Source organism: Ranitomeya variabilis, chromosome 3 (genome assembly GCF_051348905.1).
Source record: "Ranitomeya variabilis isolate aRanVar5 chromosome 3, aRanVar5.hap1, whole genome shotgun sequence".
NCBI lineage: Eukaryota > Metazoa > Chordata > Amphibia > Anura > Dendrobatidae > Ranitomeya > Ranitomeya variabilis.
This window is the reverse complement of record NC_135234.1, coordinates 693,498,967-693,515,891: the sequence shown is the minus strand read 5'-3', so window position 1 is coordinate 693,515,891 and position 16,925 is coordinate 693,498,967. Positions and strand designations below refer to the sequence as shown.

General features: G+C 42.7%; 1 protein-coding gene across 5 annotated transcripts in view; it reads left to right on the top strand.

Moving 5' to 3' along the window:
• Window positions 1–16,925, top strand: part of LOC143818531 (mitochondrial ornithine transporter 1-like) — a 64,549-nt gene that overhangs the window by 20,052 nt on the left and 27,572 nt on the right. For 3 of the 5 annotated variants that reach the window (XM_077299814.1, XM_077299812.1, XM_077299813.1), the window contains one exon: window positions 13,828–13,929. In XM_077299814.1, coding sequence (XP_077155929.1) covers window positions 13,875–13,929 — 55 coding nt within the window. In that variant the 5' untranslated portion in view covers window positions 13,828–13,874. Of the gene's footprint in view, window positions 1–3,987; window positions 4,009–5,433; window positions 5,462–13,827; window positions 13,930–16,925 lie in introns of those variants that run through there. The other 2 variants (XM_077299816.1, XM_077299815.1) reach the window with 2 other exon arrangements.

Genomic DNA, 16,925 nt, shown 5'->3' with positions numbered 1-16,925 from the left:
GAACACCAGACAAACTACACCTTTAATTGGACGCCCCTGAGAAGGGCCACAGACCGGGTCGGGCCACCATGACATCCCCAGAACCGAGAGGGAGATAGACCCGGTGCCGAGTACCCCATTGCCCTTCGCGTGGGGGCGCTCCATAAATCACAGCTAATATCCCACGGAGGTCTGGACTTGGAATGATGCTCAAAATCGAAGTGGAAAATGAAGTTACAGGGTGATCCAACTTCAGTGGAAATGCCTCAAGACAAAGAAATGATGCTCAGCAGTGTGTGGCCTCCACCTGCCTGTATGATCTCCCTACAACACCTGGGCATGCTCCTGATGAGGCGGCGGATGATCTCCTGTGGGATCTCCTCCCAGACCTGGACTAAAGCATCCGCCAACTCCTGGACAGTCTGTGGTGCAACATGACGGTGGATGCTGCGAGACATGTCCCAGATGTGTTCAATCGGATTGAGGTCTGGGGAATGGCTGGGCCAGTCCATAGCTTCAATGCCTTCATCTTGCAGGAACTGATGACACACTCCAGCCACATGAGGTCTGGCATTGTCCTGCCTTAGGAGGAACCCAGGGCCAACCGCACCAGCATATGGTCTCACAAGGGGTCTCATCTCGGTACCTAATGGCAGTCAGGCTACCTCTGGCGAGCACATAGAGGGCTGTGCGGCCCTCCAAAGAAATGCCACCCCACACCATTACTGACCCACTGCCAAACTGGTCATGCTGAAGGATGTTGCAGGAAGCAGATCGCTCTCCATGGCATCTCCAGACTCTGTCACGTCTGTTACAGGTGCTCAGTGTGAACCTGCTTTCATCTGTGAAGAGCACAGGGCACCAGTGGCGAATTTGCCAATCCTGGTGTTCTGTGGCAAATGCCAAGCGTCCTGCACGGTGTTGGGCTGTGAGCACAACCCTCATCTGTGGACATCGGGCACTCAAACCATCCTCATGAAGTCGGTTTCTAACTGTTTGTGCAGACACATGCACATTTGTGGCCTGCTGGAGGTCATTTTGCAGGGCTCTGGCAATGCTCCTCCTATTCCTCCTTGCAAAAAGGCTGAGGTAGAAGTCCTGCTGCTGGGTTGCTGCCTTCCTACGGTCCCCTCCACATCTCCTGGTGTACTGGCCTGTCTCCTGGTAGCGCCTCCAGCCTCTGGACACTGCGCTGACAGACACAGCAAACCTTCTTGCCACAGCTTGCATTGATGTGCCATCCTGGATGAGCTGCACTATCTGAGCCACTTGTGTGGGTTGTAGAGTCCGTCTCATGCTACGAGTGTGAAAGCACAACCAACATTCAAAAGTGACTAAAACATCAGCCAGAAAGTATTGGTACTGAGATGTGGTCTGTGGTCCCCACCTGCAGAACCACTCCTTTATTGAGTGTGTCTTGATAATAATTTTTGCCAATAATTTCCATCTGTTGTCTATTCCATTTGCACAACAGCTTGTGAAATTGATTGTCAAACAGTGTTGCTTCCTAAAGCCCCCGTCTCACTAAGCGAGATCGCTAGCGAGATCGCTGCTGAGTCACAAGTTTTGTGACGCAACAGCGACCTCAGTAGCGATCTCGCTATGTGTGACACGTAGCAGCGACCAGGCCCCTGCTGTGAGATCGCTGGTCGTGTCGGAATGGCCTGGACCTTTTTTTGATCGTTGAGGTCCCGCTGGGTAGCACACATCGCTGTGTTTGACACCTTACCAACGACCTCGTTGACGACTCAGACACTGAATCGTCATAATAGCTCCCATGTGACATTGTTGTACAGGTCGCTACAGGTCGCTGGTGAGATGTCAAACAGTGAGATCGCAGCAGCGATCGTTGGGAAGATCTCACTGTTTGACATCTCACCAGCGACCACATAGCGACGCAGCAACGATCCCTGACAGGTCGTATCGTTGTCGGGATCGCTTCAGCGTCGCTAAGTGAGACGGGGCCTTAAGTGGACAGTTTGATTTCAAAGAAGTTTGATTTACTTGTAGTTATACTCTGTTGTTTAAGTGTTCCCTTTATTTTTTTGAGCAGTGTAGATAGATAGATAGACAGACAGACAGACAGACAGCTCTGGCAGAAATTAAGAGACCACTGCAAAATGTTCAGTTTGTCTGGTTTTTCTCTTTACATGTATATTTTTGAGTAAAATGTAAATTGTTCTTTTAGTCTATAAACTTCTAACAACATGTCTCTGAATTTCCAAGCAATAAATTTTGCTTTTTGTTTTCTGAAAAAGAAAAACGGTCAAAATTAAAAAGAAAACCAGTGCTTTCAGACCTCAAATAATGAAAAAGAAAACAAGTTCATAATCATTTAGAAACAACAATACTAATGTTTTAACTCAGGAAGAGTTCAGAAATCAATATTTTGTGTAATAACCATGATTTTTAATCACAGCTTTCATGCGTCTTGGCATGCTTTCCACCAGTCTTTCACACTGCTTCTGGCGCAAAAATGTAAGCAGTTCTTCTTTGTTTGATGGCTTGTGACTATCCATCATCCTCTTGATTACATTCCAGAGGTTTTCAAAAGGGTTCGGGACTGGAGATTGGGCTGCCCATGACAGGGTTTTGATGTGATGGTCTATTAATTTTTGCCGGAGCTGTATACACAGTGAAAGTTTTCGAAGGAAATATTCATGTTTAAATGACATAGAGAATTACTCTAAGTAAAATTGCACGTCATTCTGATGCTAGATGATAAAAATTGCCTTGTACTCGAATGAAAATCTCATGACACTCGTCTGACTTTTCAGGAACAACATCTGACTGATTTTTTTAGATGGTGATTGGTATGAGCCCTAATGCTCACACTTAGATAACTAAGTCAAATAACAAACCTTAAATGACAAAGTAGAGATGTGATCTCATTTAAATAAGTATATAATGCTTAGAACATATTGATAACCCTCTTCATAGTCTTTAGGCCATGTGCACACGTTCAGTATTTTTCGCGTTTTTTTCGTGTTTTTTCACTATAAAAACGTCATAAAAACGCGAAAAAAAGCTTACATATGCCTCCCATTATTTTAAGTGTATTCCGCATTTCTTGTACAAATGTTGCATTTTTTTCTGCGAAAAAATCGCATCGCGGAAAAAAAAGCAACATGTTCATTAAATTTGCGGAATTGCGGGGATTCCGCACACCTAGGAATGCATTGATCTGCTTACTTTCCGCATGGGGCTGTGCGGTTGGTACCCAGGGTGGAGGAGACGAGACTCTCCTCCACGGACTGGGCACCGTATAATTGGTAAAAAAAAAAAGAATTAAAATAAAAAATAGTCATATACTCACCTTCGATGGCCCCCGGAGTCTTCCCGCCTCTCAGCGGTGCACGCTGCCGCTTCCGTTCCTATAGATGGTGTGGTGAAGGACCTGCGATGACGTCGCGGTCACATGACCGCGACGTCATCGAAGGTCCTGCACCACACCATCTATAGGAACGGAAGCCGCTGAGGAGATCGGCTGTCTGCAGGTGAGTATAACCATTTTTTTTACTTTTTTTATTATTTTTAAACATTCTATCTTTTACTATTGATGCTGCATAGGCTGCATCTATAGTAAAAAGTTGGTCACACTTGTTAAACAGTATGTTTGACAAGTGTGACCAACCTGTCAGTCAGTTTTCCAAGCGATGCTACAGATCGCTTGGAAAACTTTAGCATTCTGCAAGCTAATTTCGCTTGCAAAATGCTAATAAAAAACGCGGGAAAAAAACACAAAAAAAAATGCGGATTTCTTGCAGAAAGTTTCCGGTTTTCTTCAGGAAATTTCTGCAAGAAATCCTGACGTGTGCACATACCCTTACAGTGTCCTTCAATTTGTCCCCAGGCTCCTGTACTCAGTATTAGGGCCTTGATAAAATGTTCCTGCTGACTGTAATAAGATCCATAAAGCTCTGCTACTGAGATACCAGCAAACTGAGTCAGTCTGAAGGTCGGGGAGAGAGTGCAGCAAGTACCCAGGAAAGTCTAGCAATAAGGTTACGTTCCCAAGATGATTATTTGGTGAATTTTTTATTTTGCTGATTTTTCAGTTTTTCTGCCTCTATTATGTAACTTAGGTTCTGTGCGTTTTTTTGTGTGTTTTTATTGTGTTTTGTATTCTGCAGTTTGTCTCTTTTTGATGTGTTGTGTTAGATGAAGCTGCTTTGTTTTTGATGCTTCCTAGTATTCAGCTTGGACAAAACTTTATTAATACAGTCATGTGCAAATTACATGTGTTTTTAGTGTGTTTCTGCTGTGAAAACAAGCAACAAACAAGTATGCAATTTTAACACATAATTTTTTTGTGGGAAAATCCGCTCATAATACTCAGCGTACCCGCAAGAGAAATTCACATGCTGCAGATTTCAAACGCGCACCGCAGGTCAGATTACACAGGATAAAAAAAATCCACAGTGGGTATGAGATCTCTAGACCTCACATCCGCTTTGCTGAAACTATAAGGCTAGGTTCACATTGCGTTAGGGCAATCCATTTAGCGCTAGCGCTAGCGGATTGCGCTAACGCAATGCATTTGTAGGGGCCGCGTTTAGGGGTCGCGCTAACGTCCCCGCTCTCGCAGATCCCCGATCTGCGAGAGCGGGATACGGACCTCGGGCGCGCCGCGGACGCTGCAAGCAGCGTCCGAGGCGCGCTACAAAAGAAAGGCACATCGCTAGCGCGAGCCGAAAAAGGCACGCGCTAGCGATGCGCTGCAGGCGAAATTTACATTGCTGTCAATGGGTCCGCTAACGGACTCCCAGCCCCGCAGTGACTTATGATTTATTCACACTGCGGGGCTGGGATTCACAGGCAGGGTGGCCGCGCAGGTGCAGTCAGCTGGGCTACATATGAGGAAAGACGGGCAGCGCTCACTGCACCTGCACTAGGCAGGGGATAAGAGCGCAGGCGCCGGCTATTTTCAAAACAGCGGTGAGGAGGAGGCGGCGCCCGGCGCCAAGAAGAAGTGAGTGACAGCTGTGCGGCGTCTTAAGCAGGGGGGAAACGCCGGCCTCCTTGACTGAAGACCAGGTATTTCTGACAAATGATAAAAGTGATTATTTCTCTAGTTGCAGCACCCAGAACTAAAAGAGCCACCTTGTCAGAATCATCAACATTAACAGAAATAAACACTTGAAATAGATCATTCTGTTTCTAATGACTGTATATAATATATGAGTTTCACTTTATGTATTGAAGAACTGAAATAAATTAACTTTTTGATGATATTCTAATTTTGTGAGATGCACCTGAAGGCTGTATATGTCCAGTATTTCAAAAGTAAGTGAGACTAGCGAAAATCACATGGGGAATGAATTGTGAAAGGGTCACAATGGAATATGTAAACAGACAGAGGGGAAAATGTGACTTTAGTGACTGGAATTAGGACACTGTGTAAATAGACAGATTGTCCATAACCATGTGCTTGCTTTCAAGTCCCACAAGTCTGAAATCAGACAGAGATAGCCGGGAAGCGGTGAGTGCACACTTTCCTTTTCTGCCATTACTACGAGTCCAGGAGTTTTGTGTCTCTTTCACAAATCTTTCTCTTCCATCAAAAGGGGATAACGACTATCTATCTATAAGATTCTGGGCGGTATGTAAAATAGGGGACCTTTTCTGGTGTCCATTAATATAACTTGCATCCTGGATTTGTTTGAAGCTGGAGAAGCTTGTCCCGATAATTGTGTAATTATGATCATTTTACAGCTCAGTAAGTGCCGCTCCTATCAGTAGTAACAGGTAACATTTTCAGTAAAATAGTGCAAGATACAATGTGTGATAAAAGAATATATATACAGTATGAACTATATCACTGGTGGACACAGACAGAAAAGGACCTCTGTGCAAGAACAATATATGGGCCCTTTGCAGCCCAAGAGATCCTAAAAATGCAAAATGTCACCTGTTTTGGAGGTATAAATGGGCCCCCTTACCTCTTGGGCCCCTGTGTGGCCACACAGGTTGCTCTAATGATACGTCCGCCCCTGATTATATAAGATATTACACCGCAATATCTAATTAAACAATTGACACAAGAGGAATGAGGGTCCTGCTCGCAAACTTACTGTACAATCTATGGAGAAATAAGGGGGGACACAAAGAGTAAAATGTTCATGTCATGCATGGTCAAATCATCATGATAATAAATAGGAATATTCTAATAACGCTTCATGAAACAGTCATTATCCAGTATCTGCATCAGCAGAGATACACAGTGCTGCTTGCTAAGTGCATGGAGGCTGTTGGAACAATGGATAGGAGGACCAGATTCTGAGGAAGCGTTAGAAAGGGAGAACAGGGAATAGTTAGATTATAAAAGAATTGATAGGACAAGCTAAAGCTTCTGGGGGAAAAGCCAAAAGTGAAACGTACGTCGGGGTGAGGGGGGAGCGCTTTATCTACTCCTTTGTTCAGGTTAGTGCTCTTGCCTCCATGTGACATTTTGACTATGTTGTTGTAATATCTCTATTTACTGCACTGCATATGCCGCAATATCATTATATATGAGATAGCCTGTGTGGGATTACATATGGTAGAAGTCAATTTTGCTTCACCATATTAGACCTGTATCTGCATTCATTATGTGGGAAATGTATTTCTCTTTTATGCATTAAGGTGGCAAGACTATATATATATCTATATATATATAGATATATATATATATCTATATAGATATGTATATATATATATATATATATATATATATATATATATATATATATATATATATATATAGGATCTTTAAACCAATATAATTATATCAGATTTTCCTTATTACTTTACTGTTATCTCATTTATTGTATAGTCACTAGGCCTTAATTATTTACCTTGATCCTACTTACGGTATATTTATTTTCGTTTGGTTACTAGAATTACATCTAATAATATTCTATATCCCTGAAAAGGATAGGATTAGTGTTTTCCCCTACTGGGCATTCTGTGATCATTTTTATGTATTTTAATAATTTTTTTAAACAATTCTAATTAAAGCTTATTAGTAGTTTAAATCTGTTAGATGGGTCTCTTGCTTCGACTCATAAGGATGGAAGTCCGAATTTTGGTTGTAAACGATTGTTTGAAGGGTCATTGCTTCTTAAAAATTATTGGACATTTGTGTATTATCAAATTTGCACTTAGGTTTCACTCACACATCCATCTCCATAAATACATCTGTTAAAAATGAAGCATTTTTCTCCCATGCGTCATCCAGTTTGCATCTGTTTTTTTTTTATCTTCCATTTATAAAAAGATTGCCTGGACTTTATTTTCCATTTTTACTTAGCATTGGATCAATTAAAGACAGATAAAAAAGGATTTCTTCCATTTTTCATCCCTTTTTAATGGATCACCATAGACTTGAATAGCAGAAAAACTGATGAGAAAAGGGCATGAACTGAGTTTAATGGAAAGGACACACAGATCCATTACAAAAATTGATGTGTGAATGGTTAATTCACTGTTTTATACCTAATAAAAATGTTATTGGATATCCATAAAAAAAAAAACAGGTGATAAAAATAATGTATCACAAGACGCACAACAGTTCTGAGTTGGATACAATTTTTTTTTAGCACCCATTGACTTGAATGGGGGAGACTTATCTGATATACCCCAAAAAGTACTGTATGCTGTGATTATTTTCACATGGTCAGTCGTACCAAGAGACAAATCGTTCATCTGAACAGCTCTATTGAATAACATGGCTCAGGGTGCTGGCCGTGTACTGTCCAATCAAAAATTGGACAGCACCAATCTGATTTATACGCTCACCCTCATGAACCCTAACTTAGAGCTGACCATGTAGCCACTGTGGTGCCCATGGGATGAGATGGTCAAAGTATTCCCCTTTGCTATGGGCAGTGTATTCCTCTAGAATCCCAGCAATACTCGAAAATGAATGACCGTGAAACCAGATGGCAGTGCCTTCCTCCTCACATAGAAGGAAGAGTAGGAGACAACTAAAGAGGGCAGCAAGTCTTAGGATGGAAGTGTGTGATGACATATTAATAATGTATTAATAAAATGGTGATGTGCCAAAGGAAATAGCTGGGCCTCCTCTCCCCACAGTGGCTGCATGGTCTACCTCTATGGTGTGCATAGAGAGAAATTTGTTTGGGCTACAAAGCAGGTTCTGAATAAGGTGAAAAATGTGTGACCAAAATCAAGTTTAATAATACACCTACTGTGTCCTGCAAAAAGGAAAAAAGGCACAGTAGATCATGGGATATACAGGGGGAACTAAAAGTAGATGGACAGTAATTAACACAAACCCTATTCCATCTAGTGTCCACCTACTTTTGGTTCACCCTGTAAAGGTTGTGTCACGCTGCAGTCACCTGGCCTGACATCTGACTCACACGTCACCTGACAGAATGTGTTACACAATTCCCTGAGGTCCATGGTTTCACAATATTGATCCATTTAAGATATATACGTAGGTGTCTCCTGTATTGTCCATGTCCTGAAAATAGTTTGAGCAGCCAAGCTCATGAAGATACATGATGAAACAGCTCCCTCCAGATAAAAGATGAAACAGTGAAGACAGTTCTGGGCCACTTTCTCAAGAATTCTGAAATAGACTGATATTCTAAGCTCAGACCATTTGTTTTTCAAGGCAACTGACATAAGATTTCAGCTAAAAAATGAAAAAATCTTTTGTTAAAGAGGTTGTTTGGTCATATGAAATTGATGACCTGTCCTGGGATTCAGTCATCAATATCAGATTGGTGGGGTCCGACACATGGCACCCCCACCGACAGCTGTTATTAGCTCTGTTGGCGGGTGGATACCCCCACCAATCTGATATTGATGACCTATTTTAAAGATAGGTCATCAATAGCATATACAGTAATTGGTCAACCCTTTCAAGTTTATGTGCAAGTAGACGTTTATTGCATTATGGATGGGTTCTAGTACTTTATTTTAAAACCTTATTTTCCTTCGGTAGAATGAATATGGCCTTTCACAGGATTTGTTACAAGTTCAACCATTGCCAACAACCTATTGGCATCTCACATAGAAAAACTGTTAGTGCCATGTCTGATTCTTTAGAAACCTAATACAACGTTCTTTGTCCTACAGGCTCTGCTCACACATGTGTAATGGCTTCCTTTCGCATAGCTTTGCCAGATCATCACAATTCTGATCAATTGTGCTGACTCATAATCAGGGTAATTGAGGTTCTTTGAGGTTTACCTCATTTCAATGCCAATAATAGTGCAGTGTGCAGCAGTGTTCGGCTGTCAAATCAGATATATAAGTGAAGTCTCAATACATAAATCTCGAATACAACACATTGTATTGTGTAGAACACGGACCAAAATGTAGACTAGTAATCTGCAGAAAGTATTGGACCCTGTCATTTACCAGCGGTCAAGTTGGCCTAGGTTTATATTTGGCTTTTATTTTTTTTATATCTATGAACTTTAACCAGTAGAGATGAGCGAGCACTAAAATGGTTGGAAGCTCGTTACTAAAACCAAGCATTTCCTAGTGCTCGGATGCTTGTTTTGAGTAACGAGTATAATGGGAATCAATAGGAAATGCAAGCATTTTTGTAGCAGACCCTACAAGGAGGTTTGGGGGGCAGTGAAAATGTTGAAATGGATGGAAGAAGTGCTAAATGCAAGGAGAAAAGTATTGGGGAAGACCCCTTGAAGAATCTCTGACTCCCAGTTTGCTGCTGAGAACAATGGCGTCACACTTTTACTCCAATTTAAGGGCTGAAAATAAAACATTCAAAATTGATGACGAATTGGAGGTTATAGGAAAAAAATGTTAAGCAACATTAATTCCTGTATAATGACTTTGGGCAACATTTAAAAAGGATTAAAAAAATAAGTAAACCAAAATTGTCATTTTTATAAAAATAATTGGAAATGTCAGTGTAATTTATGAAGGAAGTAAGAGCTGCCAAAAATGTGATGGAAGAGGGACTCAGATACACCCTGTATTAGACATAAAGGAGGGCCTCATACAAATTCTGTTCAAATTGTCATGTAGTGGTACTCCTAGACTCATAAATGCTATGCACTAACTGCACAGCTGGCCAAAAATTCCAAGCAGGGTCATCCATACACCCTTGAAGGCTCCAACTGTAGTACCTCATTCAGATATTCACAACAAAGTCTAGGTGTGGTACTCCTACACTCATAAAAGTTCTGCACAGTGCAAAGCCTGCCAAAAAATACAAGCAGGGTCATCCATACACCCTTGAAGGCTCCAACTGTGGTATCCCTCATTTACATATTCAGAGCAAAGTGTAGTTGTGGTACTCCGACACTCATAAAGGTTCTGCACAGTGCAAAGCCTGCCAAAAATTACAAGCATAGTCATCCATACACCCTTAAAGGCATCACCTGTAGCACCTCATTCAAATATTGTGAACAAAGTATAGAAGTATAGCTGTGGTGCTCTTACACTCATAAACATTCTGCATAGTGCAAAGCCTGCCAAAAATTACAAGCAGGGTCATCCATACACCCTTGAAGGCTCCAACTGTAGTACCCCTCATTCAAATATTCAGAACACATTGTAGTTGTGGTACTCCTACACTCATAAAAGTTTTGCACAGTTCAAAGCCTGCCAAAAATAATAAGCAGGGCCATCCTTACACCCTTGAAGGCACTAACTGTAGCACCCCATTCAAATGTTCTGAAAAAAGTGTAGTTGTGGTACTCCTACACTTTTAAAAGTTCTCTACAGTGCAAAGCCTGTCAATTACAAGCTGGGTCATCCATACACCCTTGAAGGCACCAACTTGAGTATCTCATTCAAATATTCCTAACAAAGTATAGTTGTGGTACTTCTACCCTCATAAAAGTTCTGCACAGTGCAAAGTCTGCCAAAAATTATAAGCAGGGTCATCCTTACACCCTTGAAGGCTCCAGACTGTAGTTGTCCTGTACTTCGCCCATCTGCAACTCCTCCCAGTCTGGAAAACCCCTTATACTAACTATATCTATTCTAAGACTCTCATTCCCTATCTCAAGTGTGCAACCCACTATTCTAATCCCACTATTATCCTATGCTAACCCTTATCTTATACACAAACAGCAGCAATACATGAACACTTTAACAGTACTAAACATTAGGAAACCGCACACAATTAATAGGAATGCTGTACAAAGAGGGGGAGGCATATGACAGCCTCTGTCATCTCCTTACATAACAGGCACCAAACATGCGTTGTGGGGATTTGAATTTCAAATTCGGACACTGGCTAATGCTCGATGAGTACCGAGCACATCTGAGCACCCAGATACTCAAATGATATCAGAGTATGGTATTGTTTCTACCATTTTTATCAATAGTGGATATCTGAAAAAAACACAGTGAATAATTATCATGTTTGAGATCATGCCTCATTTTGACACAAACTGTGAATTACGAATCTGAGATGGATCATGATTCATGACTATTCCATTTTTTACAAGACCCAAGGATGCTAGGGGATGGGTTTTGTGTACAGTAAAATTAAATTAGTCATGATACACCACAAATCACTTTTACCAAGGGTCCCTAACCAGTTCCTTGCAGGACCCTGACATGTGGCTCATGGCACTAGTGAGTGCCACTCTCAACTGTATCATCCACAGGGGGTATTATTGTTTTTTATGGGAGCACTCAGGAGCGTTATTACTTTTTAAAGGACATTAGTTGGGCATTGTTACTATGTAAATGGCCCTCTGGCAATTACTAATTTATAATGGGGCACTCGGAAATTATTACTTTATAAGAAGACTCTTGGGGCATTATCACTTTTTAAGGGGACACTTGTGGCATTATTAATTTATAAGAGGATACTCTGGGTATTAATATTTTACAAATGGCACTTGGGGCTTTAGTACTTTATAAGGTAGCACTTGGGCCATTTTTACTCTATAATGGGACACTTTTGGCATTATTATTTTATAACTTTACTTACTTTATAAGTAGACACTTGTGGCATTGTTACTTTATAATGGGACACTTAGGGAATCATAACGTTCAAGGAGTACACAATTGGCTTTTAAATGGGTTCTCTAGCAATGTAATAAAATGGCCCCTGTCACGTCTTTCAAATGACAGGCTGTCCTAATCATGTGTCCGGATGTGCTGTAGTTTGAAGAAACACTGCTCTCGAGACCTGTGTTAGCACAGTGACTGAGTAGTCTGTACTGTTTCTTTTCAGCACTGGGGATTGGGTTCAAATCCCACCAAGGACAACAACTGCCAGGAGTTTGTGTGATCTCCCCGTGTTTGCGTGGGTTTCCTCTGAGTACTCCAGTTTCCTCCCACACTCTAAAGACATACCGATATGACATCTAGATTGTGAGCCCCAATGGGGACAGTGATAATGATGGTTGTAGGATTTTTTTGCACTATATAAACTAGTAAAATAAACAAATAAACTGATATAAGAGATGTATCATAAGCAAACACACCTCAAGGAGCAAAGGACAAGGGTGTGTCAGGAAAATAAATGTATCATTTCCTTTGCTGACTGAGCACAAACGATTTTTTTCTTCACCCTAAGTGCTCCATGCTCAGTCAGCCAAGGAGAAGATTTATTTCTTCTAATGTCACAGCCCTTCTCCTCTTTTCTCTGTCAGTTGAGACGCAGGTCCCGAGAGCTATGTTTTCCAGATTGCAGCCTGTACTGTCACGTGACTAGGACGAGAGCTGATTGTCACTCTCAAAATAACAAAAGTTAGGGACCCCTGACCTAAACTATTGCAATGAGTAGCTGTCAATAGTGGATAGTCATTATTTTTGGGCTTAGTTTTTGGATTAAAGTTTTGATTTTTGTTTTTGCACCTAATTTCCTGTGTTCTTTTGTGTTAAGTTTATACTAATGTTTTCAGGTTTTATCTCACTTTTTGGGATTTCTCAACAATGATTTTGGCTGATTCAATTATGACCTTTTGAAATATAGCAAAATGTTTGGACAATAGTTGCGTATAACATTTGTCTATATTCTAGTCACAGTTGAAGACCAATGAGACACTGTCACGGGGCTACCGCGACAGAGAGGTTCCAGAGAACCGCAGCGCTCTGGGCCTCATTCACACATGGTGAACAGAAGCTCTTCTCCTGAATTCTGACCTGGCTGTCTTGTGCCAGCAGAGCAGGAGTTAAACCTTTTTGCTGAAGTTGCTGAGAGCTGGGTCTCTCAGTTGAAATGGTTTTTATAATCTCCTCTCCTATATAGACTCAGCCTTGACTACAACTGTTGTCAGTGATCAGTTCTGCTGCCTGGCTTGAAGTGGGAAGGAGGGTGGTGTTAGGAGCTTGGAGGTTTATCTACGGAGATTGTTGTCTGCTGTTTTGGTTGCATGTTAAACATGTTTTCCTTCCTAGTTTTTTCCCCCTCTTCCCTTCTCTGTGTTTCCTCTGTGGCTGTGTGAGCATTTGGTGAGTTTGAGATTTTAGTTACCTTGTCTGCATACCCTGTTTACTTGTCATATTAATACACTTGTGCAGTCCTCCTCCCTGGGGGGGAGAGGGGGCCACTGATAGGGCCTGCACAGGAGACAGGGATACGCTGGCGGCTCAGGCCTCCTAACCATTATAGGTACCCCTGAGATAAGGGTAAGCCAGGGCCCCTTTATAGTGGCAGGGACAGGTGCGGGCCCCAGTACGCCGTCCTGCCCCTTTATCGCCGTTAACGGCGTGACAGACACATTTTATAGCTTATTGAAAGGATTGAGCAATGTTTGTTTTTTCTCTATTAAAGTTGATGGGATACAAATATACAGTGCTCAGAATAAATGAGTGCACCACCTTTGAAAACCAAGTTTTTAAAGTGGGCGCACTGTAGCTATTTTGGTATGACATCTAATGTTCTTTTTTTTTCAGAACTAAAATATTCTACATGAAGAAAGGGAACAGTGTAGCAAGGAAACATGAAAACAAATAATACCATTCAGGCAGTCATCGACCTGACCGCTGGTGCCACAGGTAATTTAGCTTCCTCTTTATTCTCTGATTCTTCAATCATCTCAGATGCAGTCTAATAAGTGTACTTACTAATATGTAATTACTAGTGATTCTCATGTGTTTGAAAGGGAGCGCACCGCTCCACTGCTTCCTGTTTACCAATAGGTGGTGCATTCCTAATATTGACAAGCAGCATGTTTGCACAGCTGACCCACGCCAATGTATGTTTGTACATATAGTTTCCTGTCATGATCTCAATGGCAAGAGAACATAGCATAAGCATATATAGGAACTAGCTCTTGGAAGATGGGAACTGAGCTGACCATGAACTAAACCTAACGCACAACTAGCAGTGGCCGGGTAGCATGCCTACGTTGATTCTAGATGCCCAGCACCAGCCGGAGGACTAAATAAAGCTAGCAGAGGAAAATATTAGTCCTAGCTCACCTCTAGAGAAATACCCCGAAAGGAGACAGAGGCCCCCCACATGTATTGGCGGTGAGTTGAGATGAAATAACAAACGTAGTATGAAAATAGGTTTAGCAAATTTGAGGTCCACTTACTACATAGCAGAAGACAGAAAGGACACTTTCATGGTCAGCTGAAAACCCTATCAAAAACACCATCCAGAAATTACTTTAAAACTCTGGCATTAACTCATAACACCAGAGTGGCAATTCCTGTTCACAAGAGCTTTCCAGACACAGTAACGAAACTACAGCTGTGAACTGGAACAAAAATGCAAAAACAAACATGGACAAGAGTCCAACTTATCTAGTAGTTGTCTAGGAGCAGGAACAAGCACAGAGAGGCTTCTGATAACATTGTTGACCGGCAAGCAACTAACAGAGCAGCAAGGCTATATAGCGACTCCCACATCTTGATGGGAACAGGTGAACAGAGAAGATGAAGACACCAGTTCAATTCCACCAGTAGCCACCGGGGGAGCCCAGAATCCAAATTCACAACAGTACCCCCCCCTCAAGGAGGGGGCACCGAACCCTCACCAGAACCACCAGGGCGATCAGGATGGGCCCTATGAAAGGCACGAACCAGATCGGAGGCATGAACATCAGATGCATTCACCCAAGAATTATCCTCCTGGCCGTATCCCCTCCACTTGACCAGATACTGGAGCCTCCGTCTGGAAACACGAGAGTCTAAGATTTTCTCCACAACGTACTCCAACTCACCCTCAACCAACACCGGAGCAGGAGGCTCAACGGAAGGCACAACCGGTACCTCATACCTGCGCAATAATGACCGATGAAAAACGTTATGAATAGAAAAGGATGCAGGGAGGTCCAAACGGAAGGAAACAGGGTTAAGAATCTCCAATATCTTATACGGGCCGATAAACCGAGGCTTAAACTTAGGAGAAGAGACCCTCATAGGGACAAAACGAGAAGACAACCACACCAAATCCCCAACAGAAAGCCGAGGACCAACACGACGGTGGCGGTTGGCAAAAAGCTGAGTCTTCTCCTGGGACAACCTCAAATTGTCCACCACCTGCCCCCAGATCTGATGCAATCTCTCCACCACAGCATCCACTCCAGGACAATCCGAAGATTCCACCTGACCAGAGGAAAATCGAGGATGAAACCCCGAATTACAGAAAAACGGGGACACCAAAGTGGCAGAGCTGGCCCGATTATTGAGAGCGAACTCCGCCAATGGCAAAAAAGCAACCCAATCATCCTGGTCAGCAGACACAAAACACCTCAGATATGTCTCCAGGGTCTGATTAATCCGCTCGGTCTGGCCATTCGTCTGAGGATGGAAGGCGGACGAAAAAGATAAATCTATGCCCATCCTAGCACAGAATGCCCGCCAAAATCTAGACACGAATTGGGTCCCTCTGTCAGAAACGATATTCTCAGGAATACCATGCAAACGAACAACATTTTGAAAAAACAGAGGAACCAACTCGGAAGAAGAAGGTAACTTGGGCAGAGGAACCAAATGGACCATCTTAGAAAAACGGTCACACACCACCCAGATGACAGACATCTTCTGAGAAACAGGCAGATCTGAAATAAAATCCATCGAGATGTGCGTCCAAGGCCTCTTAGGAATAGGCAAGGGCAACAATAATCCACTAGCCCGAGAACAACAAGGCTTGGCCCGAGCACAAACGTCACAAGACTGCACAAAGCCTCGCACATCTCGTGACAGGGAAGGCCACCAGAAGGACCTTGCCACCAAATCCCTGGTACCAAAAATGCCAGGATGACCTGCCAACGCAGAAGAATGAACCTCAGAGATGACTCTACTGGTCCAATCATCAGGAACAAACAGTTTATCAGGTGGGCAACGATCAGGTCTATCCGCCTGAAACTCCTGCAAGGCCCGCCGCAGGTCTGGAGAAACGGCTGACAATACCACTCCATCCTTAAGGATACCTGTGGGCTCAGAGTTACCAGGCGAGTCAGGCTCAAAACTCCTAGAAAGGGCATCCGCCTTAACATTCTTAGAACCCGGTAGGTATGACACCACAAAATTAAACCGAGAGAAAAATAATGACCAGCGCGCCTGTCTAGGATTCAGGCGCCTGGCGGTCTCCAGATAAATCAAATTTTTGTGGTCAGTCAATACCACCACCTGATGTCTGGCCCCCTCAAGCCAATGGCGCCACTCCTCAAAAGCCCACTTCATGGCCAAAAGCTCCCGATTCCCAACATCATAATTCCGCTCAGCGGGCGAAAATTTACGGGAAAAGAAGGCACAAGGCCTCATCACGGAGCAATCAGAACTTTTCTGCGACAACACTGCCCCAGCTCCGATCTCAGAAGCGTCGACCTCAACCTGAAAAGGTAGAGCAACATCAGGCTGACGCAACACAGGGGCAGAGGAAAAACGGCGCTTAAGCTCCCGAAAGGCCTCCACAGCATCAGGGGACCAATCAGCAACATCAGCACCCTTCTTAGTCAAATCGGTCAATGGCTTAGCAATATCCGAAAAACCAGCAATAAATCGACGATAAAAGTTAGCAAAGCCCAAAAATTTCTGAAGAC